Raw genomic sequence first — 26,951 nt, forward strand, 5'->3', positions numbered from 1 at the left:
TCTGTTGTACTAAGCGTTGTGGTTTTTACCCACACACACCTCGTGTGGTGGGGCCCACTTTAAGGGGATTACTCAGTCAAAACCTGAGGGTAGATGTGACTCATTTATAGGTTTTGCTTTATTCTTCTTGTGTGAAATCTGCTCCTTTTTTTCCATGGAGAAGCTGTAACTGCTGATTACAAACAGATATGTTCAAGTTACTGGAAGATGAGCAGCTGCTGGGCTCTGATCTGACAGTCTGTGGGTACACTACTCCCCCTAGTGACACATCAGGGTCACACTTAAGAGCTATCCATCCAACCAACTTATCCCACTGCTTATCCTGGACTAGGAGAATGCTGGACCCTGACTCAGACAACACAGGCTTCACTACCTAGTTAATTATCAACTTACGCATACCGTAAACTACGAGTACTACTGTAGTAATAGTAGTTTAGCACAGACTACTGGTTGGGAATTGACTTGCCTGAATAAACCTTGTCCCCCTTAACATCTACAGTATAACATCAGTATAACATCATTGGCTTAAAGGACTAATCTGCATGCATAATATAATCACAGTAAATATTAGCAAAACTTAACAGTGTTATACAGTTTAAACTTCAGCTGTGATGCTTGTCTGAATTATCGGTACAGACACGCGAAAGTAACATTTAACTTTATTTCGGCCTTCAAAATTAATAACAACTTATAATAAACATGAAAAACAGACTCAAAATGAATACAAGTGTGTGACCTATTGACAAGTGAATTTTGTAAAAAGGTTATTCTTGTCATGGATTTCTCTTACCTTCCCTGGTCTCACTCATCCTCCGGATGCAGTCTGTACTGAGCACAGGGTCAGTAAGACCTTGGAAAGCAAACCGCATGAATTGATGACGTTTCAGCTGGTTGTTTGTCTCTTTACTGAACTCTAAAGCCCAAACGCAAACATTAATGGAAAGGAATATGATTTTTCTACAACTCAGACTAGAAGTCAGCATGTCACAAGTTCAAGGAAGCTATTCTGTAAAAACTGACACAAAATTTCTGAAGCTCGACAAGGTTGTGGGATGAACTCCCAGGGCTTATACATCATAAAAACAATAATAAAAAAATCGTAACCTTTCTCTATTGTGTCAGATAAAAGTGTCAAACAAATGAATCAAATGCACATCAGTAGTAGATGAAAAACATTACAAATCCTCTGTTACCAAATAAAGTTTGTTTCATTTTTATTATATATAATATAAAATACTGTTTAATTTATTGAGAGCATACTTTGTACAATGAGTGAGCGAGTGACTGAGAGCATAACCCAGCAATTGATAAGGTTACTGTTATGTTTTACTCTAAAAGTGTTTTACACAATATACACATTGCATTACTGACAAAAGAGAAATGCAGATGGTTAGGAGTCTGATACGGCAGGGTTAGTACAGTCACGAGAAAACAACTGATTGAAGGAAATTAAGTGAATGGATTAAAAAATGTTCTTCAGTGCATTTCCTCTTTGATGTTCACAAATCAAAGTGCCGGTTTGGTAGCACGGAGACAATCCCACTCCTCCGAAACATGAGAAAGAACAGTTTTTTTTTTTTTGTTTTTTTTTTTTAACCAATGTCAACACTTTGTAAAGGAATATTTTAAAGTAAAAAAAATAGATATCTCTAAGAAAGAGAATTAAAATCAACTTTTGTCATTTGTCATGTGGGCCATAATGGCTCTCTGTGGTTTTTTTGAGGTACTTCTTGACAAAAAAAAAAAAAATTAAAATAAAATGAATCGATTCATTTTCAGTTTTTCTGTGTTGCAGAATAGCACCATTGAGTTGAACTGGATGACAATGGACCACAGAAGTTCCTGCGCTGTCCGTCCCCACCCACGAGTGGCTCTGTGTTGTTACGTCCTTTTCATACAGACCGCACAGCGACTCACACGCGTCAGCAGGTTCCCTGCTTTCAGTGTCTCCGACTGTGGCTTCCTGTAGGGGTCAGAGGTCAACCGTATAAGCAATAGGAGCTGCTGTCAAAACGAGCAACTGAACCTTTCTGTCACAACTGCTATTTAATCATTACTAATGATTGTATTTTTAACTGGATTTTTTTTTAGTAATCCTACTTTTTTTCCAAACGGCAAAAAAGGTTTTTTTTCTTAGTGACATAGTGTTTTCCTACTGTGGTTTCTTAACTTAAAAACCCACGCTGTCCTACCTGAACATTTCTGAAGCATCTACTGTCGCGAGCCAGAAACTGTAGGAGTTGGCATAGTAGTTACAGGTGCCCCGGCCGTGGCATTCAAGAAAGGGGGCAGTGCGGAACTCCTCCAGGCAGGAGCCAGGGGATGCCAGAGCTTGACCAGAGCCTTCTGCCCCTGCGCTGGTGTGCTGGGAGTCGGAGGGATGGGAAGGAGAAACAACAGGATGATGAACTTCTAGATAATACTGGTTTACACTAGACTGTTTATGCCGTGGAAGATGCTGAGCTTCACTGTCGTCATATTTGTAATAAATAGAGGAGCAGCTGAATAATGCCAGGCACAGGGGGTGTGTACCATCATGAAGGAGTATCCGATCCACAGCAGGCCCCATTTGTCTGGGCATCTTGGCACCCGGATGGTCTGACTGTGCACTGCGATCACCATGGCTGGGGCTTCGCATACCGAGCACCTGGACAAGAACAGGGGTAGGTGAGTGGCAATCAGGAGAGTAATGCGGCAGGGGGTAGTCAGGGGGGTACTGGAGGTCCAAAATATTAAAATGTGGTGGGTTGTAGTCAAGGGGGTTCTGGAGGTCCAACATGTTAAAATTTGGAGATGCCAATTGCCAAAAGTCAGTTGGGGCATTAATGAATCTCTAACTGCATTACCTGCTGATGAAAGGCTTGATGTCCTTGCCGGTGATCGGTGCCATGCTCATGGGCATGGGGTGCGGTGTGGACAGCCAGTAGGAGTAGTCATTACGGGAAGCAAAATTGCAGACATTGTTGATGTCGCAGAACATGTAGGGCATGGTGCTGAATCTGGCCAAGCAGCTACCCGCGGTGCCTGTTGGGGTTGAGTTTATTGGTCAGAGCATGCCTGAGGCTTCATGGTACCTTGGCTTGAGGAGATGTGCTCCTTACCGAGGTCCTGACCATGCGCTCTTTCATTGCCCTGTACATACAGCAGCGAATAGCCATCGTAGATCAAGCTGGTGCCATCTGGGCAAATAGGCACATCCGTGGTCTGACTGTGGCGTGTGATGAGGAACCCGAGGGCAGTAGAGCTCGATCCGGGGGCGCCAGGGAGACCCTGGGGTCCATCTGATCCTGGTGGGCCTGGAGCACCACGTGGACCTTTTGAATAGAAACAGATTATTATGCTGCATTTCATTGACCTAGGAGGTCGGAACTTGAAACTGGGATTGACATCACATACAAGTTAACAGCATTTCTGTACAGCAACTCAGAAAGCCATTTAGCAGTATCAGGGACCCGTTTAAAAAAAATTCTTGCTTATTCGGATAACCTGTCAGATTTAATTTACTCCAGTTTAAATGGCCTTTATCTTTGTTAACTTACATTTAGTCCAGACTACCTTAAATCCGACAAGCTGTCCGCTTAAGCAAGAAATGCTGCTTAATGAAACAGGCCCCAATTCTAGCCTGGTTAACTGTTAGCAATATCAGTGGATGACAAAACATTACGAGGTATTTTGTACATATAAACACCGTAGTAACAAGTCCACAGATAGTGCTCAAACAGTACTGTGTGTACGACTGATTTAATGAGCCACAAATAAGACATAAGTGCTAATAAACAGTATAAAACTACAGCTTTAACTTCTGTTGATAAAGGGTGCAGCCATCTTGAATTCTGAGCTCTGATTTCACAAGGCAGAATTCTGATTTTAGGGGGCATTCCAGTTGAAATTTCCGACTAGGAATTTATGGGTTATGGAACGCAGCATGTGCCTCGACACCCTTGGGTGATGCTATATGTGGAGATCCCCAGTATTTTTGCTACAGGTAGGCTGCTTAAGCCTCACTAAAGGCTCCTTTTAGAGCAAGAGGATATGGAAGTAAGATGTGCAGGATTGGAAGCCTAATCCTCTTACCATATTCGCCCATTGGTCCAGAATCTCCTTTGCGTCCTGGGGGTCCAGTGAACCCTGAAGGACCATTAGGGCCAGGATCCCCTATGATTCCAGGTGGACCTGAAGCAGTACCAGAGAACTGGTGAGATGGAAGACCTGGAGGATCTTGGGAAGCTGGATGAGATCGACAGCCTTCCCTGCGTCTGCCAATGCCACCTACCTTGGGGACCAGGTCGACCTGGCTGTCCAGGGGGTCCACCAATCCCTGGAAAGCCAGGGGGACCAGGAGGGCCTTGTTCCCCTTTCATAAATGGGGGTGGGATACCATAGGCAGGGGAACCTGGAGGTCCTGAAAGAAAGAAAAAGGGGATATAAAATACCTCAAGTTTGCCTGAAAGGAGTGACACTGTTCTGTGTGGTTCTTCACTCCTTAGGAACAATTCCAGCTACAAAATGGGCCTTTTTTGTGAAATTACCTGGGGGACCAGCATCACCGGGCTCTCCATTGGGACCTGGAAAACCAGGCCTGCCTGGGTCGCCTTTTGGGCCTGTGACACAAAAACACCAATAAGGTTAAACGTCAGAACATTTCCCGCCATTACTTAGGTATGCTCAGGTGCATTTCACACATTAGTCAGTTGTCAGCTGCAACCGAGCAGACTTTTATTAGCCCTTTATGGTAATAAATTTGATAGTCAAAGTCATACAACAGATGGACCAATCCTTGGCTGAAGTGAATAATTGCTCTAATCAAAAGGCTTGGCCTAGGTGAGCCTGCAGACCAATCGTTCAGACCAATCAGCAGGATTGGTCGAGACCGATTTCTACCCTTATCAGCATTCTCAGCTATGGTGTGCTGTTGTGGTAGTAAGCTAGTCCCTGCTTGTGCCCCCAGACGGCCTGGGGCCATATTTTGTTGTTTAAAAGCACAGAGAAGATGTGTCACTGGAGTAAGACTGACCTGGAAGGCCTCGTTCTCCAGGGGAACCCAGATCTCCCTTTGACCCAGTGGTCCCACGAATTCCAGTAGAACCCTGGTCACATAGAGAATGAGTCAGTTGAAGACTTTGGGGGACATGTTCTCTAAATCAGTCCTGGACCAGTGTGATTTTGGCTAAGACTCTTTGCTGGCACATCGTACCCGTTCCATCCGTGGCACTTAGCAAAAGGGAGAAATACTACTTATATTCTTACTAATAAATACTTATTCAGCATATGGATGAGAATCACGAATAAACACCGGATGCAGCACATTCACTAATATGCACACCACATTAATATTAATGGATTATAGCATATATCCTACCGGAGTCCCTTGGGGTCCAAGCTCGCCCTTCTCTCCATCCGTACCAGGTCGACCATGGAAACCAGGGGAGCCCTTTTCCCCTTTTATTCCACCTCCACCAGGAGGACCAGGAGGTCCTTCTGGGCCAGAAAGACCTTTCCACACACACACACACACACACACACACACGTTTGTATTCATATCTCTGTGGGGACCACAACCCTAATCTCAACAGTGACAACCGTAACCCCTACCCAGCCCTATCCTTTACCTTAAGTAATCAAACAAATACTTCTTTTTACATTTTACTTTTTGATTGTAGTCATAGATTTTTATAAAGCTGGGTCTCCTTGACCGCTGAAAACGACGGTCCCCACAATGTCAAAATAACAGGTTTTTATCATTTTGTGGGCACGTTTGATCCCCACAATGTAATATATATATGACACATACACATAAACACAGACATATAAATTTTGGGGTTAAGGGTTAATACCACCTGCCTAGGGTCATATTACAGAGAGACCTCTTCAGGGAGACTTACAACATTAAGAGAACGATGTTGCATATTGTAGATATTAACACGTAAATTTTAAAAAGCATTAAACTTAAATGGGTCCATCGGTTTCCACTCCAGGGTTTTCAGGTGCTGGGAAATTATTCAAATTACTTTCAAGCATTATATTATTAAAAATGCCTCCCAGCTATACCATCAGTACTTTATTTCAGTACATGCACCAAACAATACTGAGTTATTATCATTATAGCATTAAGTGAAATGAATGTGTATAGATAAATAAAATACATTAGATCTTTCTTTTTGAGAACTACTGTGACCCTGTACTGGAAATGTATTCAACATGGATGGATGGATGGATATAATTGTTTCTGATATATAAAAACAATACTGTAGTAATAAAACATGCATTCGTAAAGATATGAGCACTTAATTAAAGTATATGAATCTGTGTATGTTGTGAAGTGTTTTTTGAATAATTACTTCCAAAAGTATTAATATTCAGGATGGATATATGGCAGATGTTGGAAATGGCCATGAATGGGTTGGAAGAGATGTGTATAATCCAAAAAGGGAATGCCAGGAGAGTCTAAGCTGGAGGACCTAGGTTTAAAAGGTTGACGGGGATCCGCATTGCCCACACAGAAGAGCCAGGGAGGGGGATGAAGCTCGGGTGTAGGTTTGAAATGAGATGCAGGGTTACGACTGTGTTGGAATTAAGCTCAGCAGCTGAAGGACATGTTCTCCACACCCACAGTAGCACTCTAGGACAGAACCATTACTCAGCTCTGAGGTCACCTTCCTATGAGCGTGGAGCCCGCTGTCCTTTACGGAAGATCTTGAGACAAGCCAGACCTCCGGACAGCATTGAGCAGAGGTGGAGATAAAGTTTTCCTTCAGAGAATCTGTGCTGAAGCCATTCTGCTGATAGCTGTAATACAGCTGGCCTGGTGCTTTAAATACCACGATGGGGAAGCAGTATAAGATTTGTTTTACAACTGTTTACTGGCTGTTTACTGTACATGTCGCAATCTCTCTTGGCTTCACAATGAGCATGATACGAGAAGATGGCTGGAGGCTCTATTTAAAAGCCACGTAACATCGAAATAACTTTAAATACAGCCACACTTTCAACAGCTGATACTTAAAGAGCCAGGAATAAATCAACATCCTTCTGCTGCCCACATATTACTGAGAAGTATTGTAGGGTTATGCTACTCTAGTTATTTGACTGACATTAACGAATAACCTACTGAGGTAACTGGCAAAGGGCATAAAGGTGAACATTTTAGCAGCTTTAAGAGTAATTGCAGATATCACAAAACAAGCAGAGTTTTCTGTTACTGAAACAATAGCTCTCTCCTCCTTAAAGCACAGTTAATATTGCACATAAAATAATTTGAAAATACTTCATGCAATTAAGTGATTTGTCCGTATAGGACAAGTTACCCAAACAAGTGATTCTGTCATGTAAATAGGTACTTATATATTACGGACCGCAAAATGTCTGCTTGGAACCCTAACATTTTTTTTAGCTTTGTCAGGAACTGACACTGGCTTAATCATCAACAGGGTCTGAACAAACACGACAGGCTCTGTTCTGAATTCTGAATGGATCCACAACAGCTTAATTTCATTCGAGGAACAAAGCAGAATCATTAAAAACTCAGGGGTAGTCCTGACCTGTAGGGCCTGGCAGAGTCGCACGTCATCAACACGAGTTGCAGGGAACGAGGGGGCCGTGCCACAATGGGCCCCAGCCACGAGACGGACAAAGTGGAAGCAAAAGTCACAGATTATACCACTGCTGTGCTCCGAATCGCACCTGGGCTCCAGTTAGTCATCAGTACAGCGGAAGCCGGCCAGTGCTGGCACATTCAGTTGACCCTAGACCATAGTCATTCCTGGTTAGGGTTTCAAGAAGCAGTGCATATCACTGCTCTTCTTTTCATTCATAAATATTATAAGACCAGCCTCAGTAACATCTTTGTTATTTTTATTCAATTTTATAGACAGTCGAGGTATCCATCTAGAACTGGAAAATATGCCCCATCTACCGGGCACCATGTTCTGTCTTTCACAGTAGGCTTTCAGCTGGTGCTGTACTGGTAAGTGCAGATTGGAGTGTAACTGTGAAAAGTCTGGTGCTCATTAATATATTTACAAAGTGTCCATGCAACAAAATTCAGCTGAGGGAGGATCTGGTACATTCCTATACTGTATATATGTACACACACACACACACACACACACACACACACTATAAAAATCCTTGCTTATGTACTTTCTGTTCTACTGGATGCTTGCTTTTAACATCTCTCATGGAATTCAAACACAACGTGGTTTTCTTTTACCGGCAAACCACGTTTAGCTTCAGAATGGAACAACCTTCAGACATGCTTGTCTTTCAGGACTTTGACTTGATCCTCGCTCAGGTGTTCGACATGATTGTGAGTGAAGCATAAATGGAAACATGGTTGTTACCCTGCATGAAGACCTGATGAATGGGAACACGCAAGTAAACTAAGATGGCTGTCACAACAAGTGAAAGGCGGGGATGCATGGTGATGAAAGGTAGAAGAGTTTGTGACCATGAAGTGGAAAAGGTTTTTGGGATATTCTGATATAGAAGGAGCATCATGAATGGGCCAAAATGACCGCTGGGACAAAAAAATATAACATGTCTACATACAGCAAAGATGGCTACAAAGACCAGCAAAAGTCAAGCCAAGAAATGGTTTTTGTGATGAGTGAGGAGCAATGGAACCAGAATGCCTAAGATGGCACCTAAAGGGAAAGGGGTGACAACACACAGACACTATGTGGGACACTCCATGCTCTTGGACCCAGATTGGACAGTGACACATGACAATGAGGGTGAGGGTGTACGGGCTTTGTGATGAGATCATGACATTCGGTGCTCAGAATGCATGCCAGTGATTGGAATGCGTGTGCTCACGATCAGTGTGGATTTTTAAAGGACCCCAGGCGAAATCACTCAAATGCCGATAACATTCTTGGACAATTATCGTATCACCTTGCTTCCTGGTTTTTGCCATATTACATAATAGAAAATTACAACTCCATTACTAAACAATTTAAATGTGGACCATATGCAAGCCCCATTCAAAATCTTTACTTGGATAATATTCTCCATGCCTATGTTAGTATAAAGACTGGCAAATAAATCATTGAACTTATGTGGGAAAACCAGGAAATAAGTGGATATATTGCTGTTTTGCAACTCTTTTCTGGACTTACCGGGTCGTCCTGGAGGGCCTGGGAAACCTTGGTCACCTGGGGGCCCATGCAAAGGATGTCCAGGAGGCCCTGAGGGCCCAGGGCTACCAAGAAGGCCAGGTGGGCCGGGGTTTCCTAAGTCACCCTTCTGTCCCCGAATTCCGGGGGGTCCTGCAGGACCAGGCAGACCAGGATCTCCCTTTGGACCTTAAAGGGATGAGACATATGGGTTTGCTTTAGGTCAACAGACACATCTGTGTGAGCACAAAAAGATGGGCCCTTAGTGGCTAGTGAAGATCTTATGCTATTAGGTGGGCTCTCATTAACTGCTAAACTCTGCATCGCATGTAACGAGCAGCAATACTAGTTTCAGCATTTGCTGGCAGCTTTCTCCATTGAGAAACTAAGTTGAGCAAATAGCTATGGTTACAGGTTGCAAAACCTGAACACTGTGGTCAAGGGGACATGGAGAATAGCATAAGGACAGTACCTGATAACCCTGGAAGGCCTGGTTGCCCAGGGGTGCCAAAACCAGGTTCACCTACAACAGAAGGGAACATTGGCGAGAGGTATCTTCTAGTCTGTCCATGCAGAGATCATTTTTTGAGACCATAAAATTAATAAACAACTTCACAAAAGGAAAAGCATCTGACTTAAGTTTAGGTTCATGTTGATCATTGTTCTCCCTCATAAGACACACTCCATTTTTCCACCCATGTTGCAGCCTCTCGAACCTGGTTCTCCCTTCTCTCCTGGTGGCCCAGGAATGCCATCACGTCCTGCCAGACCCTTCTCTCCAGGTGATCCCTGGGGCCCAGGGAAGCCTACTGGTCCAGGTTGACCTGGAGGTCCAGGAATTCCTTGTCGTCCAAAGGGGCCTGGCAGTCCTTTAGGCCCAGGTATACCTGGTGGTCCTGGAAGAAGAGACCATTAAATTCATGTAAATGCAAAGGTAACATGGTGACAGCCAGTAATAATGGCATCAGCATACACAGGTGTGACTCTCCAAAAGGAGATGTACCTTGGAATCCAGGAGGTCCAGGATCACCCTTTGGTCCTTGGGTACCAGGTAAACCTTGGAGACCTGCTATACCAGGTTGGCCTTTGAGTCCAGGGTTCCCAGATAAACCAGGTCGTCCAGGGTCACCCTGGGAGATTCAAGGGAGAGGAAAAAGGTTGCAAAACAACACAACCATTTCAGATAGACACTAACAGAAAAGGACATTGTGATGAGAACTTGGTACTACAATCATAAAAACGATTTTGTGAGAGGCTAAAAGTCTGAGTTTGTTATTTCTTATACGACTGCCAAATAGAACAGCATTTTAAATTTCAGGTAACAATTGAATAATTGAAAAGTGAATTGCATAGTTAAGTTTTAGAGTTGCCATATCATGCACGGCATTTTTGAAAAGTTGTGTTTAGCTTTATTTATGAACAATGTGATGTCACCTGAGAAGCAAAAAACGATTGATCCCCAGTCCAGATCCGGCATCAGCACATGTTTTTCATGACATATTCATTTTCTAATTAGTTGCTAGGATACACTCACTCCTATAAATGGTTGCAGGTGCTATGTCAGTACCTTGGGTCCTGGGTTGCCTGGACTGCCAAACGCCAGGAGACCTGGCTCACCCTTGGCGCCTGGGAGTCCAAACTTTCCTGGCTGACCCGGCTGGCCAGGGCGACCTGGCTGTCCTAGATTTCCCTTCTGCCCAGGTGGACCTGAGATGAAGGGTGAAATATCTAGGTGAAATATACATGAAACTTATCTTGGTATGTCCTATCAACACAGGTATTGTTAAGGAGCAGAACCTGTTTTGAGGAACACTTTTGATAGACATTATTAGGCCCGTCTGAATATGTAATATAATATAATAAAAGAGAATAAATAAGAAAACAGGAAACAAAGTACATGTCTTATCCCTATTAAGCCATGGTTTTAGCTATCTACCTAATTTTAGATTAAATTATAGGCTGAACTTAATTCTTTACAGTAACAAACAGAGGTGGACATTTCAGGTCCAGAAAGTAAAAATCCAAACCAGGATTTTGTTTCACTTACCCAGTTTAGTATAAAGAGTCACAGTCACAGAGTACACAACTGGTTGGTTGAAACAAAATTCTGGTTTGGATTTTTACTTTCTGGACCTGAAATGTCCGCCTCTGGTAACAAATGTGGCTTTTCCACAGAAATAGATTCCGGTAGGGTTTCTTGTAAAACTTAAGCTATATATTTACTGAATAAAACCAGCAAGCTCCACACAGAACGCAGAGTGAGAGGGCTAAGGCTGAACAAGGACTGCATGAGTATGGAAAAACTGGTGTCTTGCACTGACCTGGCAATCCCATGTCACCCATGTTACCCTTAGCCCCAGGCGGTCCTGGAGGACCTTGTTGACCTGGAAACCCAGGATCTCCACTTGGACCTGAGCATCGACAAAGTGGTGAGTTCTTGGAGCTTGTCAGCTTTGCTACATTATGGATTGCATTGCGGACAGAGAGTTTGTCAGTATGGGGTATCTTATCTTATATAGGATTGTTACCTGGTCCTCCCGGTAATCCTGGCAGCCCATCTCTCCCTGGTGGACCTGGATCTCCTGATAGACCAGAGACACCCTTCTGGCCTGGCAGCCCGTTAGCACCTAAATGTAGGCAGACGCACATTAATCAGCTCTGAACTGTGGCTTAAAGACCGTCTCAGTGATTCTCCTTGAAAATAAGTTAATGTAACAGAGCGAGGCGATACTGAGCAACACTCACCCGGTTGACCCCGCTCTCCCTTTATTCCCTTAAGTGAGGCAGGGGGTACGTCTGGGCCAGGGGGACCAGGCAGACCAGGTTGACCCTTGTCCCCCTTTGCCCCTGGAAATCCTCCAACTCCCGGCAGTCCAGGTAAACCGTCATCACCTATGTGAGAGCAGAGTGTGTTTTGGTTTCCTGTGCTCAAAACTGCAGACGTGACATGATGTCTTCAATAAATCAGAGATGTACTGTGACGTCCAAAAGTTAGAAATTTGGCAAACACATTGACTTTTGATTTTCCACCGAATAAAAAACAATGTAACGTTATTCCAGTGCTGACTAGTGTCATGCCGGCACCAGTGATCGATCAATCAAAATGACGGATGGCTTTCAGATCTTTCTGTCTTAGTTAAAAATATTCCATCAATTGCGGAAAATATTCAGTTAACACGACCTCTAATCCTGGCCCACTAGCTTAACTTTCTAAAGCCCTGATTGAGAATTCAGAAAAGCCCAGGAACTAGCGACACGATCTGAATGAATACTCAGCAATTGCACTGGTGCATGCATGCTTTGTTGTACTCATAGGGACCTACAGCATGGGGCTTGCTGCAGCAATTGATTGATTTCAGAGAAGTATAAAATGTAGATGTGCATTCTGTGCTTCCATTATTTTGAAGCCGGAATTCCCGATACTTTTTAGCAGTGGGAAATTTGGAGGCGTACATTCTTCATGAAAAATGCTGATACTTCCCAGTTAACTGAACTTCGTTTCGGAAGCACCGTTCTTCCTAACCAAAAAAGTAACCTAAAACCCTGATAGATGTATTGTGTTACCTTTTGGCCCAAGGGGTCCTGAGGAACCGGGGATACCTGGTTGGCCCTGGGGCCCAGGGGTTCCCATGGGACCCATCTCGCCCTTTTGGCCTGCAAGGATTCAAGGGACAAACATACATTTCATATGATGTCAATGTTCCACTTAAAAGAGTGGAAGTGGAAGTTAGGGTGGATAAATGATCAGAAGGCCTAGCTCACCAGGTGACCCAGGTTGACCGTCACGGCCTACTGGCCCAGGAGGACCAGCGGGACCAGGTGCTCCAGGGAAGCCAGGCGGTCCAGAGTAGCCTCTATCTCCTGCTGGTCCTGGGAGGCTTAATCCACGGGGACCAGGAACGCCCTTATCACCTTGCAGACCAGGCGCACCTGTAATAGTCAGGAATCGAGGCTTTTAGGAAGCTTAGATCTCCTGTCAGATTCCATTCCACGCAGTCTAAGGGCTTGGAGGCATGGAGGGAACTGCCAGTACAAAACTAAACATGTCAATAATCACCCTTCAGTCCTATATTCAAAGGCTCTATTCAGTCAGGGAATATAAAAATTGATACTAGCATATGGTCACTGTGTCAAGAAGGCGACCTGTAGCAAGCTTATAACAAGCGGGGCCCCGAAGCCCCTGAACAGGAATTAGTAGCTGGGTGGCAGTGAAACGCATCTCTGTGGTGGATCAGAGCTGGTCATGCATATGAGCTCATGTCATTCTCAACATAAAACCGAGACACCATCATATATGTGATTGCAAAAATGACGCACATGATCATTCATGTCAGTGACATCAAGATCTCCCACATGACAAGTGCTTATGTAACAATTCTTCCATTAACGTAACTCTTCATTCATATTAACATTCAGATATTCAAACAACAAAACGACAATGAAATGTTCAGGGTGCAATGAGTAATGAGGGACTAACCAGGAGGGCCCATAAGTCCTTGAGGCCCAGGGCGACCTGGAGGCCCCGGTTCTCCATATCCAGGGGTCCCTGGGGGTCCTGTATGTCCTGGTTGGCCAGTATGGCCTGGGTCACCTGTGAGAGGTATGATTGAAAACTATCAGCTTACAGCTTAGCGTGTCAGTACATAGAAACACTTAAGTCAAATGTTTCTGCTCTTTTTAACAGTTCATTACAGGTCATGGGAGTTTTACTTACACAAAAGGGCAGAGCAAGAAATGATTAGTTCAGAGATATAACCAGACTGTAGAGGAGGTGAGTCCAAGCAACTAGAGGAGGCAGTACCAACCAATCAGATGTCTTGGTCACCAAAGTACATCATACCTTTGGGTCCTGGAAGGCCATCTAAACCTGGAAGTCCAGGTGACCCAGGGATCCCTGGGAATCCGGGGTCACCCTTGCTCCCAGGGAGCCCCTTACTGCCTGGGAATCCTGGCGGCCCAAGGGGACCTGGCATACCGACTCCTGGATCTCCCTGTAAAAGGCAGAAAGACACAGAAAGTCTAGGATCACTTGCTTAATTCAGCAAAAATATTGCAAATGTATTGGTTTGTATGTATATAACTAAAATCATTATTTTATTCATTTGCTCACACACACACAGACAGACAGACATATATACAGTACTGTGCAAAAGTCTTAGGCAGCCAAAAAAAAAAAATATGTTTAAATAACTGTCATGTTGGTGTAAAACTATGCTGTTACGTCTAGCAAAGTGTGTCAGCTTAGCCATTTCAAAACCTCTGCAAAAATTCCATCCATCCATCCATTTTCCAAACTGCTTATCCTACTGGGTCGCGGGGGGTCCGGAGCCTATCCCAGAAGCAATGGGCACGAGGCAGGGAACAACCCAGGATGGGGGGCCAGCCCATCGCACTTTGCTAAAATAACCCTATTATTTCCAGCAACCATACAATACACCTGTGTACTTTTTGACCTGACCTCTAGCCCACCTCATATATCTATTCAATATCTCGTTCACTTTTTTAACTATCCATCCATCCATCCATTTTCCAAGCCGCTTATCCTACTGGGTCGCGGGGGGTCCGGAGCCTATCCCGGAAGCAATGGGCATGAGGCAGGAAACAACCCAGGATGGGGGGCCAGCCCATCGCAGAGCACACTCACACACCATTCACTCACACATGCACACCTACGGGCAATTTAGCAAGTCCAATTAGGCTCAGCATGTCTTTGGACTGTGGGGGGAAACCGGAGTACCCGGAGGAAACCCCATGACGACATGGGGAGAACATGCAAACTCCGCACACATGTGACCCAGGCGGAGACTCGAATCTGGGACCCAGAGGTGTGAGGCAACAGTGCTAACCACTGCACCACCATGCAGTGCTACTTTTATATGTTCTTATGTTAAATTATATTTTTTTGTTCTAAGAAAATGTGCACTTACTCACTTACTACCCAGATAAATAGCCAAAGTAGATAAATAGTCAAAAAATAGACTTGATAAAAGGAAAATGTCTGTGCGGAGGATATGGGCAGATGTGTTAAACATGGCTCGTCAATGGAGTTTGCTATGAAACCAATAAATTTGTACCATTTTCACAGAATTCAGAAAGCGCCCCAACACTTTCTGTGAGCACTGTACATAATTTTCAATATGAGACATATTGTTTATGGCTCTCCACATTAATTTGACGCTACCTAAGATTCCACTGCACTGATGAGCTCCTCTCTCTTACCTTGGGCCCAGGTTTGCCCGGTGGACCAGTAGGGCCATCCAGACCAGGACGTCCTGAAATCCCAGGTGAACCGGGAAGTCCAGGTTCACCATGGGATCCTGGAGGAAACAAAAGTAATGTTTTTAGAAAAACAACAGTATCAGTTTTTACCTCTATTGGGTGAGGCATCACAGGCTCATCTCCACCTATCCAGGCTCTTACCTTTATCTCCTGGAAGGCCAGGCAGCCCAATACCTGGAGGTCCAGGGTCTCCTTTCGGCCCGGGCAATCCTGAGAATCCAGGTTCCCCAAGCCGCCCCGGCAGGCCTAGATAATCATGTTAAATATTCAGATAATATCCCACTGTCTGACTGTGGAATTACTGAGTTCACATCACTTACCTGGGGGCCCGGGGGGTCCAGTATCTCCAGTTTCACCACTGGGACCAGTATCTCCCTTTATTGCCACAGTTTTGCCGGGTTCACCTTTCGGGCCTGTGTTCAGAGGTACGCACAGCAGCACATCCTTGAACTTTCTACCATTCTCTAGTAGATTGGTATATAATGTTTACACATGCAGTTCATGGGAAGTTGTATGCGTCTCACCTGGAGCACCAGTGCTTCCTGATTGGCCAGATACACCCTGAGCACCTTTTGGACCAGGCTGACCTTGTGGTCCAATTCCTGGTGGTCCTGGAGGCCCAGGATCTCCTGGGAGACCTGAAATTCCAGGCAGTCCAGGCGGCCCCTGGTCACCTTTAATGTGTGCAGACCCCTGCAGGGAAAACTCACTTTGTCAGGTGCCTAATTAATTAATAAACACCGCTCTTTATTTTCAGACATCGAGCAGAAACCTTCTGCTACTCACAGGATGTCCCTTTGGTCCAGGTGGGCCAGGGACCCCGTCACGGCCAGGTTTACCATCACTGCCGGGTAACCCAGGTAGACCAGGGAAGCCAGGGTCACCTTTGTCCCCCTTCATCCCATCAAGAAAGTTGACTTCTCCTGGCTCACCTTTCTGCCCTGGGATCCCCAAATTACCCATCGGGCCTTGTGGACCCTTTGGTACAGAGACAAGGTTTACCATGAAGGATCTTTGGTTCTTGTGCATTGGAAAATGGCAGAATGAGAAATTCACCTGACACCTGACAAGTATTGTCTACACTGGAACGTCAGTAGAATGCGAGGAACACAGTGGTTAAGGAAAATAGATATGGGACCAAAATGTCACATGTTCAAATCTTAAGCTAAAACTACAACATCTGTTGTGTTCTTACTGGTGGTCCTGTCCATCCAGGTGGTCCTGGAAACCCTGCTTCACCTTTGGGACCATTGAAGCCTGGCGGACCTGAAGGACAAGGAATAGATACCTTGCACTGAGCTTACATAAAGCTGGGAAGGACTTTCTGAATATAAATGATTCAATAAGTGTTATATGTCAAATAGTCTTGCCTGGAAATCCTGGAGGACCAGGTGGCCCTGGGGGGCCTATTTTTGAGATTCCTTCAGAAATGCAGTTCAGACATGTCTCCCCTTTTTCACCTGAAAGAGAGCACAACTTGTCTCAAGAACTCACTAAAAATAGGATGTTTTTAAGGACGCGTTGAAGGCACTGTGCTAACCTTTCTGGCCGACTTCTCCCGGAAAGCCAGGTGCACCTTGATTCCCTGGCAGCCCTGCAGGTCCTTCAATGCATTGTCCACCATTGAATGTCTCTCCTGGGCGCCCTGGTGGTCCCTGTGGACCTTGGGGACCTGGTTGTCCAGGCCTGCCAGGGAAACCTGGCAGTGAGATGCCTGGATCGCCTTCATCACCTTTCTCTCCCCGCGGTCCAGGAAAACCAGGCTTGCCAGGCTGCCCTGGATACCCAATACCTGGACACAGCAGAGAGGCCAAAAGTGTGACAAATACATAGTGTTAATGTGATTAGAAACTCACAGCTCCCCCACACAACAGATGATACTAATCGGAGACTGAGCATGAATTCAGACTCTCAAACACCTCAAGATATTATGTTACCCACCTGGCTCCCCTGGTGGTCCAGGAGGTCCAGTTGGACCTGCAGAGTAGTACCAGCAAACAATCATGTTATTACATTATTGACCAAAATAAAAATCATTCTGTGATTGCACTCCTTTCTGACAGCATGGGATGTAACTGAACTTTTAAATGTCGTATACCTTGACGGCCATGGTCTCCTTTCTGTCCTGGGAATCCCGGGACACCTGGATTACCTTTCGGCCCGGGTCCCAAAACACCTTTTCCATTAATCACCTATAACAGTCCATTAAATTATTAATAGTGTAGCTATTATCCAAAATCTATACACCTGTCCCATATTAAATATATGCTTTATTGAATGCAAATTAAAGCAAATCATTTTTGAACTTGCTCAGTTAAAAAGTTAAATTGCATACATGTATCTAATGCAGTGATTCCCAACCCGTGGGTTGCGACCTAAATTTGGCTCGTGGTAAGTTCTGAAAAGGTCATGAGGCAGAGTTGGAAATATAAGCATTTTAAAGCCAGCAAGCTCCTATGCTGATCCACAATCAGATTTCCCAGCCCCAATCCTACAATTAACCTGTATAAATGGGTCTAGGGTTTGCAACTGCTTAGCGCAAAACTAGTGAACACTCAGCCAATCCAAAAAGCCAAACCACAGATGCTTAATTTAAAATTCACTGGCACATCCAATCAGATTTGTGATAGGCATTGATTGGCAAAAATTGCAAAGTCCCCTGGGTACTTGCTGTGTTAATTTAAACCTATTCTTGATATAGGGTTGCAACTGAGCTGGCATGGTAAAATTTGGGTCATGATGTAACAAGGTTGAGAATCACTGACCTAGTGTAAGTAACAGGTCACCTTTTCCCCAGCACTTCTGTGCCGGTCGCTAACTCAAACATCATGCCAAATTCTGACAATCTCATGGATTTTCTGAAAGCCAGGCTGCTTACTTCAGAATTCATTTAGTTGGATAATATATATAAAAACTCTGGAAACATACTATTCCAGGAGGTCCTGGGGTTCCACGTTCACCTTTTTCACCCTAAGAAATGTATTAAAAAAAAACAGTCATTACAGTTACCCATAATACACAGATACAAAGAGAAATTTCTGGATTTCTGGAATAAATTTCTGTAAATACCATGTCTATAAGGATCTATGAACACATTCATAACACATTATGAGGCATTTATAAAGCATTACAAACACTGCTATAAATATTTATAAAAGGCATAACACATCATAGCCATGTTTATTATGCATTATGAATGCTTTATGAAGCTACTGGGACAACTCATAATGCAGTTCAAAGCATTAATCCTTTTATCAACCATTATAATGCATTATGAAGGAATACATAGAGCATTATAGAGCTTCATTGGAGCTTATGAATAATTATAATAAATGCTATAATGCCTTATGACTGTCAATAGAAGATGCTGTAATGCTTTAGTAATACTTATACTAACCATTATTGTGCATTATGAAGGTATGTATGTAGATGACAGCTTCAACTAGACCGTTACCAAAAGTTCCTATGCAAGAACCAAGGAAAACAAATCCAAAACTTGCCCTTAGACCATGTTGCCCTGGAAGACCTGGATCACCTGGTTCTCCTTTCAGACCCTGTAATGGCCAGAAAGGATTGGAAGGGTGAGATTTATTGAGATATAAAAAAATTATAAGTAGAATAAGATGGAGCAAGGAGTTTGTTCAACATCAATATGAGAAGATGACACTGTTATTATGACCAAAAGAAAATTGCAGACAGGCTATTTAACAGCTTCTCTAAACTAAAAGGGGACATGACTCATTCTCTGAACTGAATGTATCCTAAGATATGTAAGCATAAAACCCATGGGACAGACTGACTCCTGAACTGAATGTTCTCACCGGGAAGCCAGGCGATCCTGGTTCTCCATCTTTGCCTGGTTTGCCCTGTGAGGAAGGAAAGAGAACAAATCACACCTATGAGAAAGAGGTTTTCAGTCAGCCACTCAGCTTTCTGTCAGCACTGTCCACAGGCTAATGTCTCATTTCCTCCAATCACACATCCGCCAACTGCTGACAAATTATTTTATCAATGTAAAACTGGTGCTTGGTCTGACCATGTTACATTCAATGGCTCTGAATGCAACTTGCATAGGGGTGTAACAATGCACCATGGCATGATTTTTCACGATTAAAAAATATGACAATTCACACTGTAGCGGTGGTAACAATGTACTGCGATACATCATCTCAGTATTGCTCTGACATTTTACTTTTGCATTTTGCACTGAAGTCTACAGAACAAGGAAAAAAACGCAAGAAAAAATATATGATTTTTATGACTCTTTTTTGTAAATGAAGGAATAAGAATGAATAAATAAAAACTGTGACATCTTACATTGTTTTCAGTCGTACACATTATTTAAATAAGCACTTTAAAGTGAGTATGTATATTAAAGTGAGATTTTTGTTTTCAGTGTCATTTTGTTGAATATATTGTGAGTGTATCGAACCACGATCCCTGAATAGTCTATTGAACCAAACCGAATAGTGAGTAGACTGTATGGTTAAACTCCTAACTTGCATGGTGCATGGTGAGTCCCTTCTAAGTGAACTCAAAGTAAGTGTACATGTAAATGCAGATGAATTCCACGTGTATTCAATGATTGCTAACCCTCTTACCTTCCTGGACTGCGCAGTTTGTTTCGAGATGGTGTTGTGAGTACGAAAGGCAAAAAAAAAAAAAACTACTAACAGTACAAAAAGTTTGCCAGAGTGTGGCGCTGCTGAGCTTAAACTGTATGGGTGTCTTTAAAGCACTTTTGCCATGAAGAATCATGAAGAACCGCAGGTACCTTTGAAGCCCACCATCTTATGTGATGACCTGATCTTACTCACCCTCTTGCCTGAATCTCCGGGTTCCCCCTTCTCACCCTTCTGTCCTCCTGCTGGACCCTGAAGACACGAAAGATATCAGTGACACAATGGACCTTGCATCTCAGACTTGATTTACAGGAAGTTTTCTTAATGACAACACAGAATATACAGTAACAGAACCTGTCATTTTCAACTTTTCATTCATATTTAAGAACAATGTTAGTTTTCTGTGGTAAAACCTTCAGAGAAATGCACCCACACAAATTTTGGTATATGAAAATAAACTGGAAAAAGGTTCAGGTAAGAGACGTTCTACATACTGGTAGTCCTGGGATTCCAGAATCTCCAGGTAGCCCTGGTGGTCCCTGGTCTCCCTAAAGCAAGTTCAGAATGAAATGAAACTCAATGAAAAAGGCGAAGGAACACAGGCACTTCAGGGTCTTCGATCTAGGATTCTTCATCCTCCTAAAGAGTCATTACAATCTAAACATCAATTAATGTTACCTACTCAATGAGTCTGGGTGCTTTAATTGGCTCAGAAATCTGTCTTACCTTCTCTCCTTTCTGCACCTCTGAGTCTGCTGGTTTCGTCACCTCACCAATCTGACCCGGTGGACCTGGTGGTCCACGTAGACCCTGGTCCCCCTGATGTATACACAGGCACACCAGTGGTAAGAATCCATATCGGTGACATGACAGGACTCTGACGACTGACTGCACGAAATTCTTACCTTCTCTCCCTTCGGCCCTTGGAAGTTCAAGCCCATATTACCCTGAGCGTGAGAAAGAAAGGCTTTTAAATACTGGTTTTTAAAAGCTTTTAAATAAACAAAAATAAATCAGACAGGTAACATTAAATTGCTGTTTGGTAATTCAACTTGAAAAGCTAAAAAATGTAGCAGAACCATACCTTGGGTCCTGGGGGTCCCGGAGGTCCAGGGAACCCCTGAGAGAATAGTGATGTTTAAGACACTGACCTGAACAGTTATATCCCTCAGTACTCCTCATTTTATATATCAAGAGAAGTGATAACTCGAGAATGTAAATAACTTCATAGAATATACTAGTATTAGTTCTTTCTTTACCTCAAATATTTATTCAAGATGATTTAACAACATCCTTGTTGTGAAAAAAAATATTATATCAATCCAGTACTGCATATAACATACTGGCTATTCATCTGAAGCTCGGCCTAGCTGCGGTGATGCCTGGTTTGCTCCTTGACAGCATGTATATTTGCAATGTGCTATTTGCCTCACTTGTACATTGCTTTGAACAAAAGTGTCTGCTAAACATGTTGAGTGTAAATGTAAATGTAGTACTACTGAACACTTCTGAGAGACCTTTGAACTTTATAATACAGGAAGACAAAAGAGAACCACAAAAGAACCATTTTGTTTAGCAGACGTACGTCTGAGCCTCTGGGGCCAGATGGTCCAAGTGGACCAGGTAATCCTGGATGTCCTGGGCTTCCCTAAAAAACAAAATAATACTTAGACTGTCAGCTTTAGCCTGCATTACATTACCATTACTGCAATGACATTACATTACCTACTTCAGAAATCTTGTCTGTGGCACTAGTATAATAGAGAGGGATGATTATACATTCAACACATAGTTGCTTAAAGACTTACAGTTAGACCTGGGGTGCCAGGTGGTCCTCGATCTCCCTTCGTTCCTAAATGATTGACTGTGATGATGTCACCAGAGTCTCCCTGTGGAAAGAGTCAGGGTCATAATCAAACATGTACAGCTGGCAGAGAAGTAGTTAAGAATAAAGTATAAAATCACTGTTTACTAAAATACTAGTCTAGCATTCAACATATCTCTACTCTGAGAGTACTTAATTGCAATGTGACCTCAAACTGCAATTCACAGAATCATTTCTGCAAAGAATGAACTGCAGGTCAACTCAAAAGAAGTTCATGTACTTATTGATGTTGCACATATTATATGAAAAGTTCTGAAATTAGTGATTCTTTTGGTTTCTCAGTACTTTAAAGGTGTTTTGTTCAAATATTACATATTGTTATACATATATTTTTATATTGTTATATATATGTTTTTATTTAAGGACCGGTCACAGCGTTTACTACTCAAGCACATTTTATTTGTGGCGTTACGTGTTCTTTCTTAGTGCCATAAATATTGCTAATCAGTTTTCAAATTCATGAGAAATTTAAGTTCCAGTTAAACAAAGACGATATCACCGAGCACAAATCAGAAGTGCTTAGACGGTAACCGCGGACCAGCCACTAGGTGGCGACCTTCGAAGATTTCCCCAGGCTCGGCTCGCGGTGCGTGGAAGCGCCGAAACTCCGCCTCGCATTTGCTCGTGACTTGGTAAATAGTACTCAATAATTTGATTCATATACCTGAAAACTCATATCAAAACTTGTATATCGAGGGATAGCTGTTCGTGAAATACAAGTATATGTTTTATTTACGTTGACAATTAAGGATAAGCAGTTATTTCAGTCATTTTACTCTGATATTAAATTATCTATTTCGTTGGTAGGAGGTATTGGTCAGCGAGAACTACAGTGGGTAAGTATTTTAGGAAGCCAGTGCCCTAGTTAATGTAGGTTTTTTGTTTGTTTTTATTTGCATTTAGTTAAGCAGCTACGGCTTAAGTGTCGATTAGCATAGAATGCTAATGGAGGCAGCTATGTGCTTGGGCGCAGCTGACCTGTCCAGTAGTTATTTTTATACCTAAATCTATCTATTCTAACACATTCCTGTCCCCAAAAATGAAAAAGTGTAGCTTTTCACACAGTGTGTAATATTGAAGTAACGCTTTTTACAGAAAACTAATTTAACCTTGCTTGATATGTATTTATGCAATTATGATTTGAATCTGATTCCTGTTAGTCGTTTGGTAAACTCTTAACATATTACTTATGTATTATACATGAATTAATTTCCATATTAAATTACACTATAGCTTCTGAATGCAACGTAACAATAACAGAATTGTACAACTTCTTGTTACAGGATGTACCGTTGCCTAAGCAAAAACGTGTTTACATGTAGTCCTCATTTAAGATGTTGCAAAAGAAGCTATGTTAGTTATAATACTAACATTGGAATAATATGCTATTTTTGCAATAATAATGCTCTTGTGTGTTACTATCTAGTTGAAAACTGGCAGATATTTTGAACTTCAGTATTATTACATGGAGGATGTTTCTATAGATTACGAAGAAACACTTGCCTTTTCCCCTGGAGGACCTTGATGACCCTGGAAAAGATAAAGGAAAAATGCTTAATACACAGTTTAGATATTCTGTACATGACAAATGTATGGATCTGTGATTTACTTGCATATGTCGTGAATAATTAGGCCTACATGATGTCTAATCTCAAAATTGGTTGAGAGCTGTAAATATCGCATGTAAATGTTATGCAAGTTTATGTGTGTCTCAGATCCTAGATCCAGACACGGCGTCCAGTGAGAAGCAGGCATGAACACCCACCACGAGTCCTGGGTCCCCAGGAAATCCAGGGGGTCCTGGAAATCCACGTTCACCCTGTAGAGGAAAACATCACAGAGTTCAGTCCCCCACTGGACGATAAAAGGTATGTTTGTATTCTGCTATATAATGAAAATGAGTTCACAGTACATATGGTGTGCATTTAGTAATGGCCAAGCAATAAAATTTTGACCTGAAAAACACTGACCTTTGTCCCATTACACCCTGGGACCCCTCTTGGGCCTGGGGCCCCATCTTGTCCTGGAAGACCCTGTAGAGAAATGAAATCACTACAGTACCGCCAATTGGGGGCATTACACACCGACAAGTGACTGAGGAGAGCTTATGCCAGGTACTCTGTGCGTTTAAGTTCACACCTTAATAGGTGAGAGGATAGGGAGACATGAACCCCAGTGAGATATTGGATTTAAAGTGTGACTGAATAACTGTGGAGCTCAGGTGATGCGTGAGACGAGGGACAGAATGACGAAAACTGAGAGAAGGAAGCAGGCAGAAGAAGGCCATAGGGGACATCAGACTCACTGGGGTTCCAGGGGTTCCAGGAAATCCAGGCAGCCCCAGCGGGCCCTGCAAAGATCAGGGGACAGTTAAAATATGCATCACCCTTTCATTGCGTTTGGTATCTGGTGGAGTGATAGTTAATGCAGTATGAGTTACATTTATTTAGGAATGGCGTACTCTTAATGGACACCATCTACAGTTTGACTGAGAGACTGACCAGAGACAATTCGGTTAAAACAAGACTCCCAATGGCAACTGGAAGGTTCTTTCAGTCATGGTCACTTGATAATCTAGGTAATTATAGTAACCAGATCCCAGCTCCAGCACCAGCACATGCACAATTACGACATTAAGAACCAACCCCTTTTTTTTTTTACTTTGTAAAATAGGTTTGTACTTTTTAGAATATAATTTCTTGAAACCCTTAATTCTGGAACTTTTCAACTAGAACAAAAGCTTGTCTGTTTCAGTACTGATTCGCAGCGGGAAAGGATAAAATGATAGTGGACTGTCATTGAGAAAAGGGGTTTGTCGGGGGGTGTGTGGGGGTGTATCTGGGGATAGCTGGGTGGGTGGAGTCAGTTCATGTTGAGAACATGTTGAGTTTGAGCGAAGGCTTGATAATGACCCCTCAGGCGCCCACGAGGCGCATGGCTGTTTGGGCAAGTTGCTGAGATGACAGATGGAACTCACTCTAATTCCTTTGGTGCCGGATGATCCTGAAGGCCCTTCGGCACCCTGCAAGAAAACAGTATTATGTTAATTTCAGAGGAAAACTTATATTATGGGGACTGATGTAAACAAACCATTAGCAGACAGAACTGGTAATCACAGAAACTGACTATACAGACTGGTGATACATAGTGATACTGTAGCTGGGCTGATACATCTGGCCACGTATCTCTTACCTTTTCCCCCCATGGTCCAAGTGGACCCTCAGGACCTGGTAAGCCTGGTAGCCCTTGCTGGCCTGGAAGTCCTGGAAAGCCTCTTTCCCCCTGCAGAGGAGAGTGGACAATGAGTTGGGCAGTATCTCTGACCCCGAAGTACTTAAACTCCTCCACTTGAGGCAATAACTCATCCACCCTTTTCCACGAATCACCACCTTATCATGGTGGAGGGGTTTGTGTGCCTCCATGATCATAGGAGCTATGCTGTGATAGGCAATAGCCCTTAGTAGGGTCTCCCAAGGCACATTGGACCTAGGTGAGTGGCCGACTAAGTGCAGTTCAAAGAGACTCCCATGAGGGTTAATATAAAGGACCATGTTTCCCCTCCCAGATTGGAGAGACTGGGGCCCTGCCCTGGAACCAGGCCGGGGGGGCTCACTGGCAAGCAACTACTGGCTGGGCCTCCACCCAAGGGAATGACATGGGTCCACCCTCCTGTGGGCCCACTACCTGCAGGGGGAGCCATGGCGGTCAGGTGCAGTGTAGACCAGAGGGCAGTTGAAGGCAGGGCCTTCGGTGGGCCGATCGACAGCTACCAAAACTGGCTTTAGGTGCCTAAGCCTAGTATAATGGTTTTATTTATTGACATGTATTTCATAACTTCCCTGGGACTCTTAAGCTGTTTTCATTCTGATCTGTGTCATAATTTAATGTAGTATTTTTGTGTGTGGTTTGAGCTGTCAGGTAGATCTTGGCTGCCCTTTTCATTCCAGCAAATGGAGGTGCTGCTTTATGCGAGAAACAGCATAGTTGTTATACCTGCTATGCAGATTGAGCCAGTGGAGGCCATTCAGTGATGTCCCGCGCAAGCGGCCCTGTGGGTGTTGGTGGGTATTTTCGGGGAGAATCTCCTTACCTTGGTTCCCTTCACCCCGTTGCAGTCGCATTTGGTATTCGCTACACAGCCATGGCAAGCCTATGAGAGGAGCAGAGAAGGGCACCAATCACATCGTTATGTGCACCAGCCAGCTAATCAGAATCAAGCAGTTTGACATAATTGCATAAAACACATCATATAGCTGATTGATATGCATCTCTATACTTTCTTTTAAAACCCGGCTGATATTAATTCAGGCTTAAGTTATGATTCAACTTGAGAAATTGCTTGAATTTTTCCATTGTATATGTCCTTGAACTGGTATGTAATGATGGAATTTGGGCGGCTGATTGCAGCCTGACCCGTGTCACTATATGTATGTTGCATCAAAGAACCAACAGATGGCAGCATTTAGACATTCAAGAGCACCTGTCTCTTGAATAGCAGACCAGAAGTTAAAACATTTGGATGTTTCCATGTTAAAATAAAGGAGTATTTTTAGGGCTGTAGTAAAGTAGTATATGATCATTTAGCCAAATGTGCATTACAAGTATCAGGTTGGGCCAGGGCTGTACAGTATATTTTGAATTATAGTTCTGTGTTTAATAAAATCTCCAGTATCATTACTCTGAATATAGCCAAAATTGGGAGTTGTTTCCCAGAAAATTAATTTAGCAGAAAACATATTTTTTTCCATCCATTTTGTGAATCAGCTTGTCTAGTTCAGTTTCATTGGGGTCTGGAGCCAATCCTAGAGCCTATGGATGCAAGACAGGGAACAACCCTGGATGAGGCGCCAGCCCATCGCAGGGCACACTCACACACCTATGGACAATGTGGCAGCACCAGTTATCCTCAGCTAAACCTCATGATGACACGGGCAGAACATGCAAATTCCACACACACAGAGTCATGGCGGAGGCTCAGACTCCCAGGGTTGTGAGGCCTACAGTATTTCCTGCCTAACTACTAAGCACTACTTTAAAGATTCAATGATAGAT

At 43.3% G+C, this 26,951-nt stretch overlaps 1 protein-coding gene across 1 annotated transcript in view; it reads right to left on the reverse strand.

Moving 5' to 3' along the window:
• Positions 1–1,197: 1,197 nt before the first annotated feature.
• The window catches only part of col4a5 (collagen, type IV, alpha 5 (Alport syndrome)), a 40,544-nt gene continuing 14,790 nt past the window's right edge, over positions 1,198–26,951 (reverse strand). The window contains exons 2-50 of the mRNA XM_049028285.1: positions 25,990–26,049; positions 25,092–25,181; positions 24,877–24,921; positions 24,205–24,249; positions 23,870–23,932; positions 23,665–23,718; positions 23,403–23,429; positions 21,823–21,903; positions 21,600–21,662; positions 21,099–21,134; positions 20,920–20,961; positions 20,741–20,833; positions 20,509–20,562; positions 20,210–20,266; positions 19,214–19,258; positions 18,893–18,946; positions 18,321–18,362; positions 17,491–17,584; positions 17,334–17,369; positions 16,933–17,184; positions 16,763–16,852; positions 16,588–16,658; positions 16,179–16,370; positions 15,917–16,085; positions 15,713–15,805; positions 15,534–15,638; positions 15,333–15,430; positions 13,954–14,104; positions 13,591–13,704; positions 12,876–13,043; positions 12,678–12,767; positions 11,859–12,005; positions 11,642–11,740; positions 11,435–11,524; positions 10,681–10,820; positions 10,117–10,243; positions 9,830–10,009; positions 9,586–9,636; positions 9,117–9,302; positions 5,360–5,493; positions 5,015–5,087; positions 4,530–4,601; positions 4,274–4,402; positions 4,075–4,173; positions 3,102–3,314; positions 2,847–3,024; positions 2,533–2,647; positions 2,193–2,365; positions 1,198–1,963 (exon numbers count right to left, since the gene is read on the reverse strand). Coding sequence (XP_048884242.1) covers positions 1,882–1,963; positions 2,193–2,365; positions 2,533–2,647; positions 2,847–3,024; positions 3,102–3,314; positions 4,075–4,173; positions 4,274–4,402; positions 4,530–4,601; positions 5,015–5,087; positions 5,360–5,493; positions 9,117–9,302; positions 9,586–9,636; positions 9,830–10,009; positions 10,117–10,243; positions 10,681–10,820; positions 11,435–11,524; positions 11,642–11,740; positions 11,859–12,005; positions 12,678–12,767; positions 12,876–13,043; positions 13,591–13,704; positions 13,954–14,104; positions 15,333–15,430; positions 15,534–15,638; positions 15,713–15,805; positions 15,917–16,085; positions 16,179–16,370; positions 16,588–16,658; positions 16,763–16,852; positions 16,933–17,184; positions 17,334–17,369; positions 17,491–17,584; positions 18,321–18,362; positions 18,893–18,946; positions 19,214–19,258; positions 20,210–20,266; positions 20,509–20,562; positions 20,741–20,833; positions 20,920–20,961; positions 21,099–21,134; positions 21,600–21,662; positions 21,823–21,903; positions 23,403–23,429; positions 23,665–23,718; positions 23,870–23,932; positions 24,205–24,249; positions 24,877–24,921; positions 25,092–25,181; positions 25,990–26,049 — 4,962 coding nt within the window. The 3' untranslated portion in view covers positions 1,198–1,881. The remainder of the gene's footprint in view (positions 1,964–2,192; positions 2,366–2,532; positions 2,648–2,846; positions 3,025–3,101; positions 3,315–4,074; positions 4,174–4,273; positions 4,403–4,529; positions 4,602–5,014; positions 5,088–5,359; positions 5,494–9,116; positions 9,303–9,585; positions 9,637–9,829; positions 10,010–10,116; positions 10,244–10,680; positions 10,821–11,434; positions 11,525–11,641; positions 11,741–11,858; positions 12,006–12,677; positions 12,768–12,875; positions 13,044–13,590; positions 13,705–13,953; positions 14,105–15,332; positions 15,431–15,533; positions 15,639–15,712; positions 15,806–15,916; positions 16,086–16,178; positions 16,371–16,587; positions 16,659–16,762; positions 16,853–16,932; positions 17,185–17,333; positions 17,370–17,490; positions 17,585–18,320; positions 18,363–18,892; positions 18,947–19,213; positions 19,259–20,209; positions 20,267–20,508; positions 20,563–20,740; positions 20,834–20,919; positions 20,962–21,098; positions 21,135–21,599; positions 21,663–21,822; positions 21,904–23,402; positions 23,430–23,664; positions 23,719–23,869; positions 23,933–24,204; positions 24,250–24,876; positions 24,922–25,091; positions 25,182–25,989; positions 26,050–26,951) is intronic.

The sequence above is a fragment of the Brienomyrus brachyistius genome, chromosome 10 (genome assembly GCF_023856365.1).
Source record: "Brienomyrus brachyistius isolate T26 chromosome 10, BBRACH_0.4, whole genome shotgun sequence".
NCBI lineage: Eukaryota > Metazoa > Chordata > Actinopteri > Osteoglossiformes > Mormyridae > Brienomyrus > Brienomyrus brachyistius.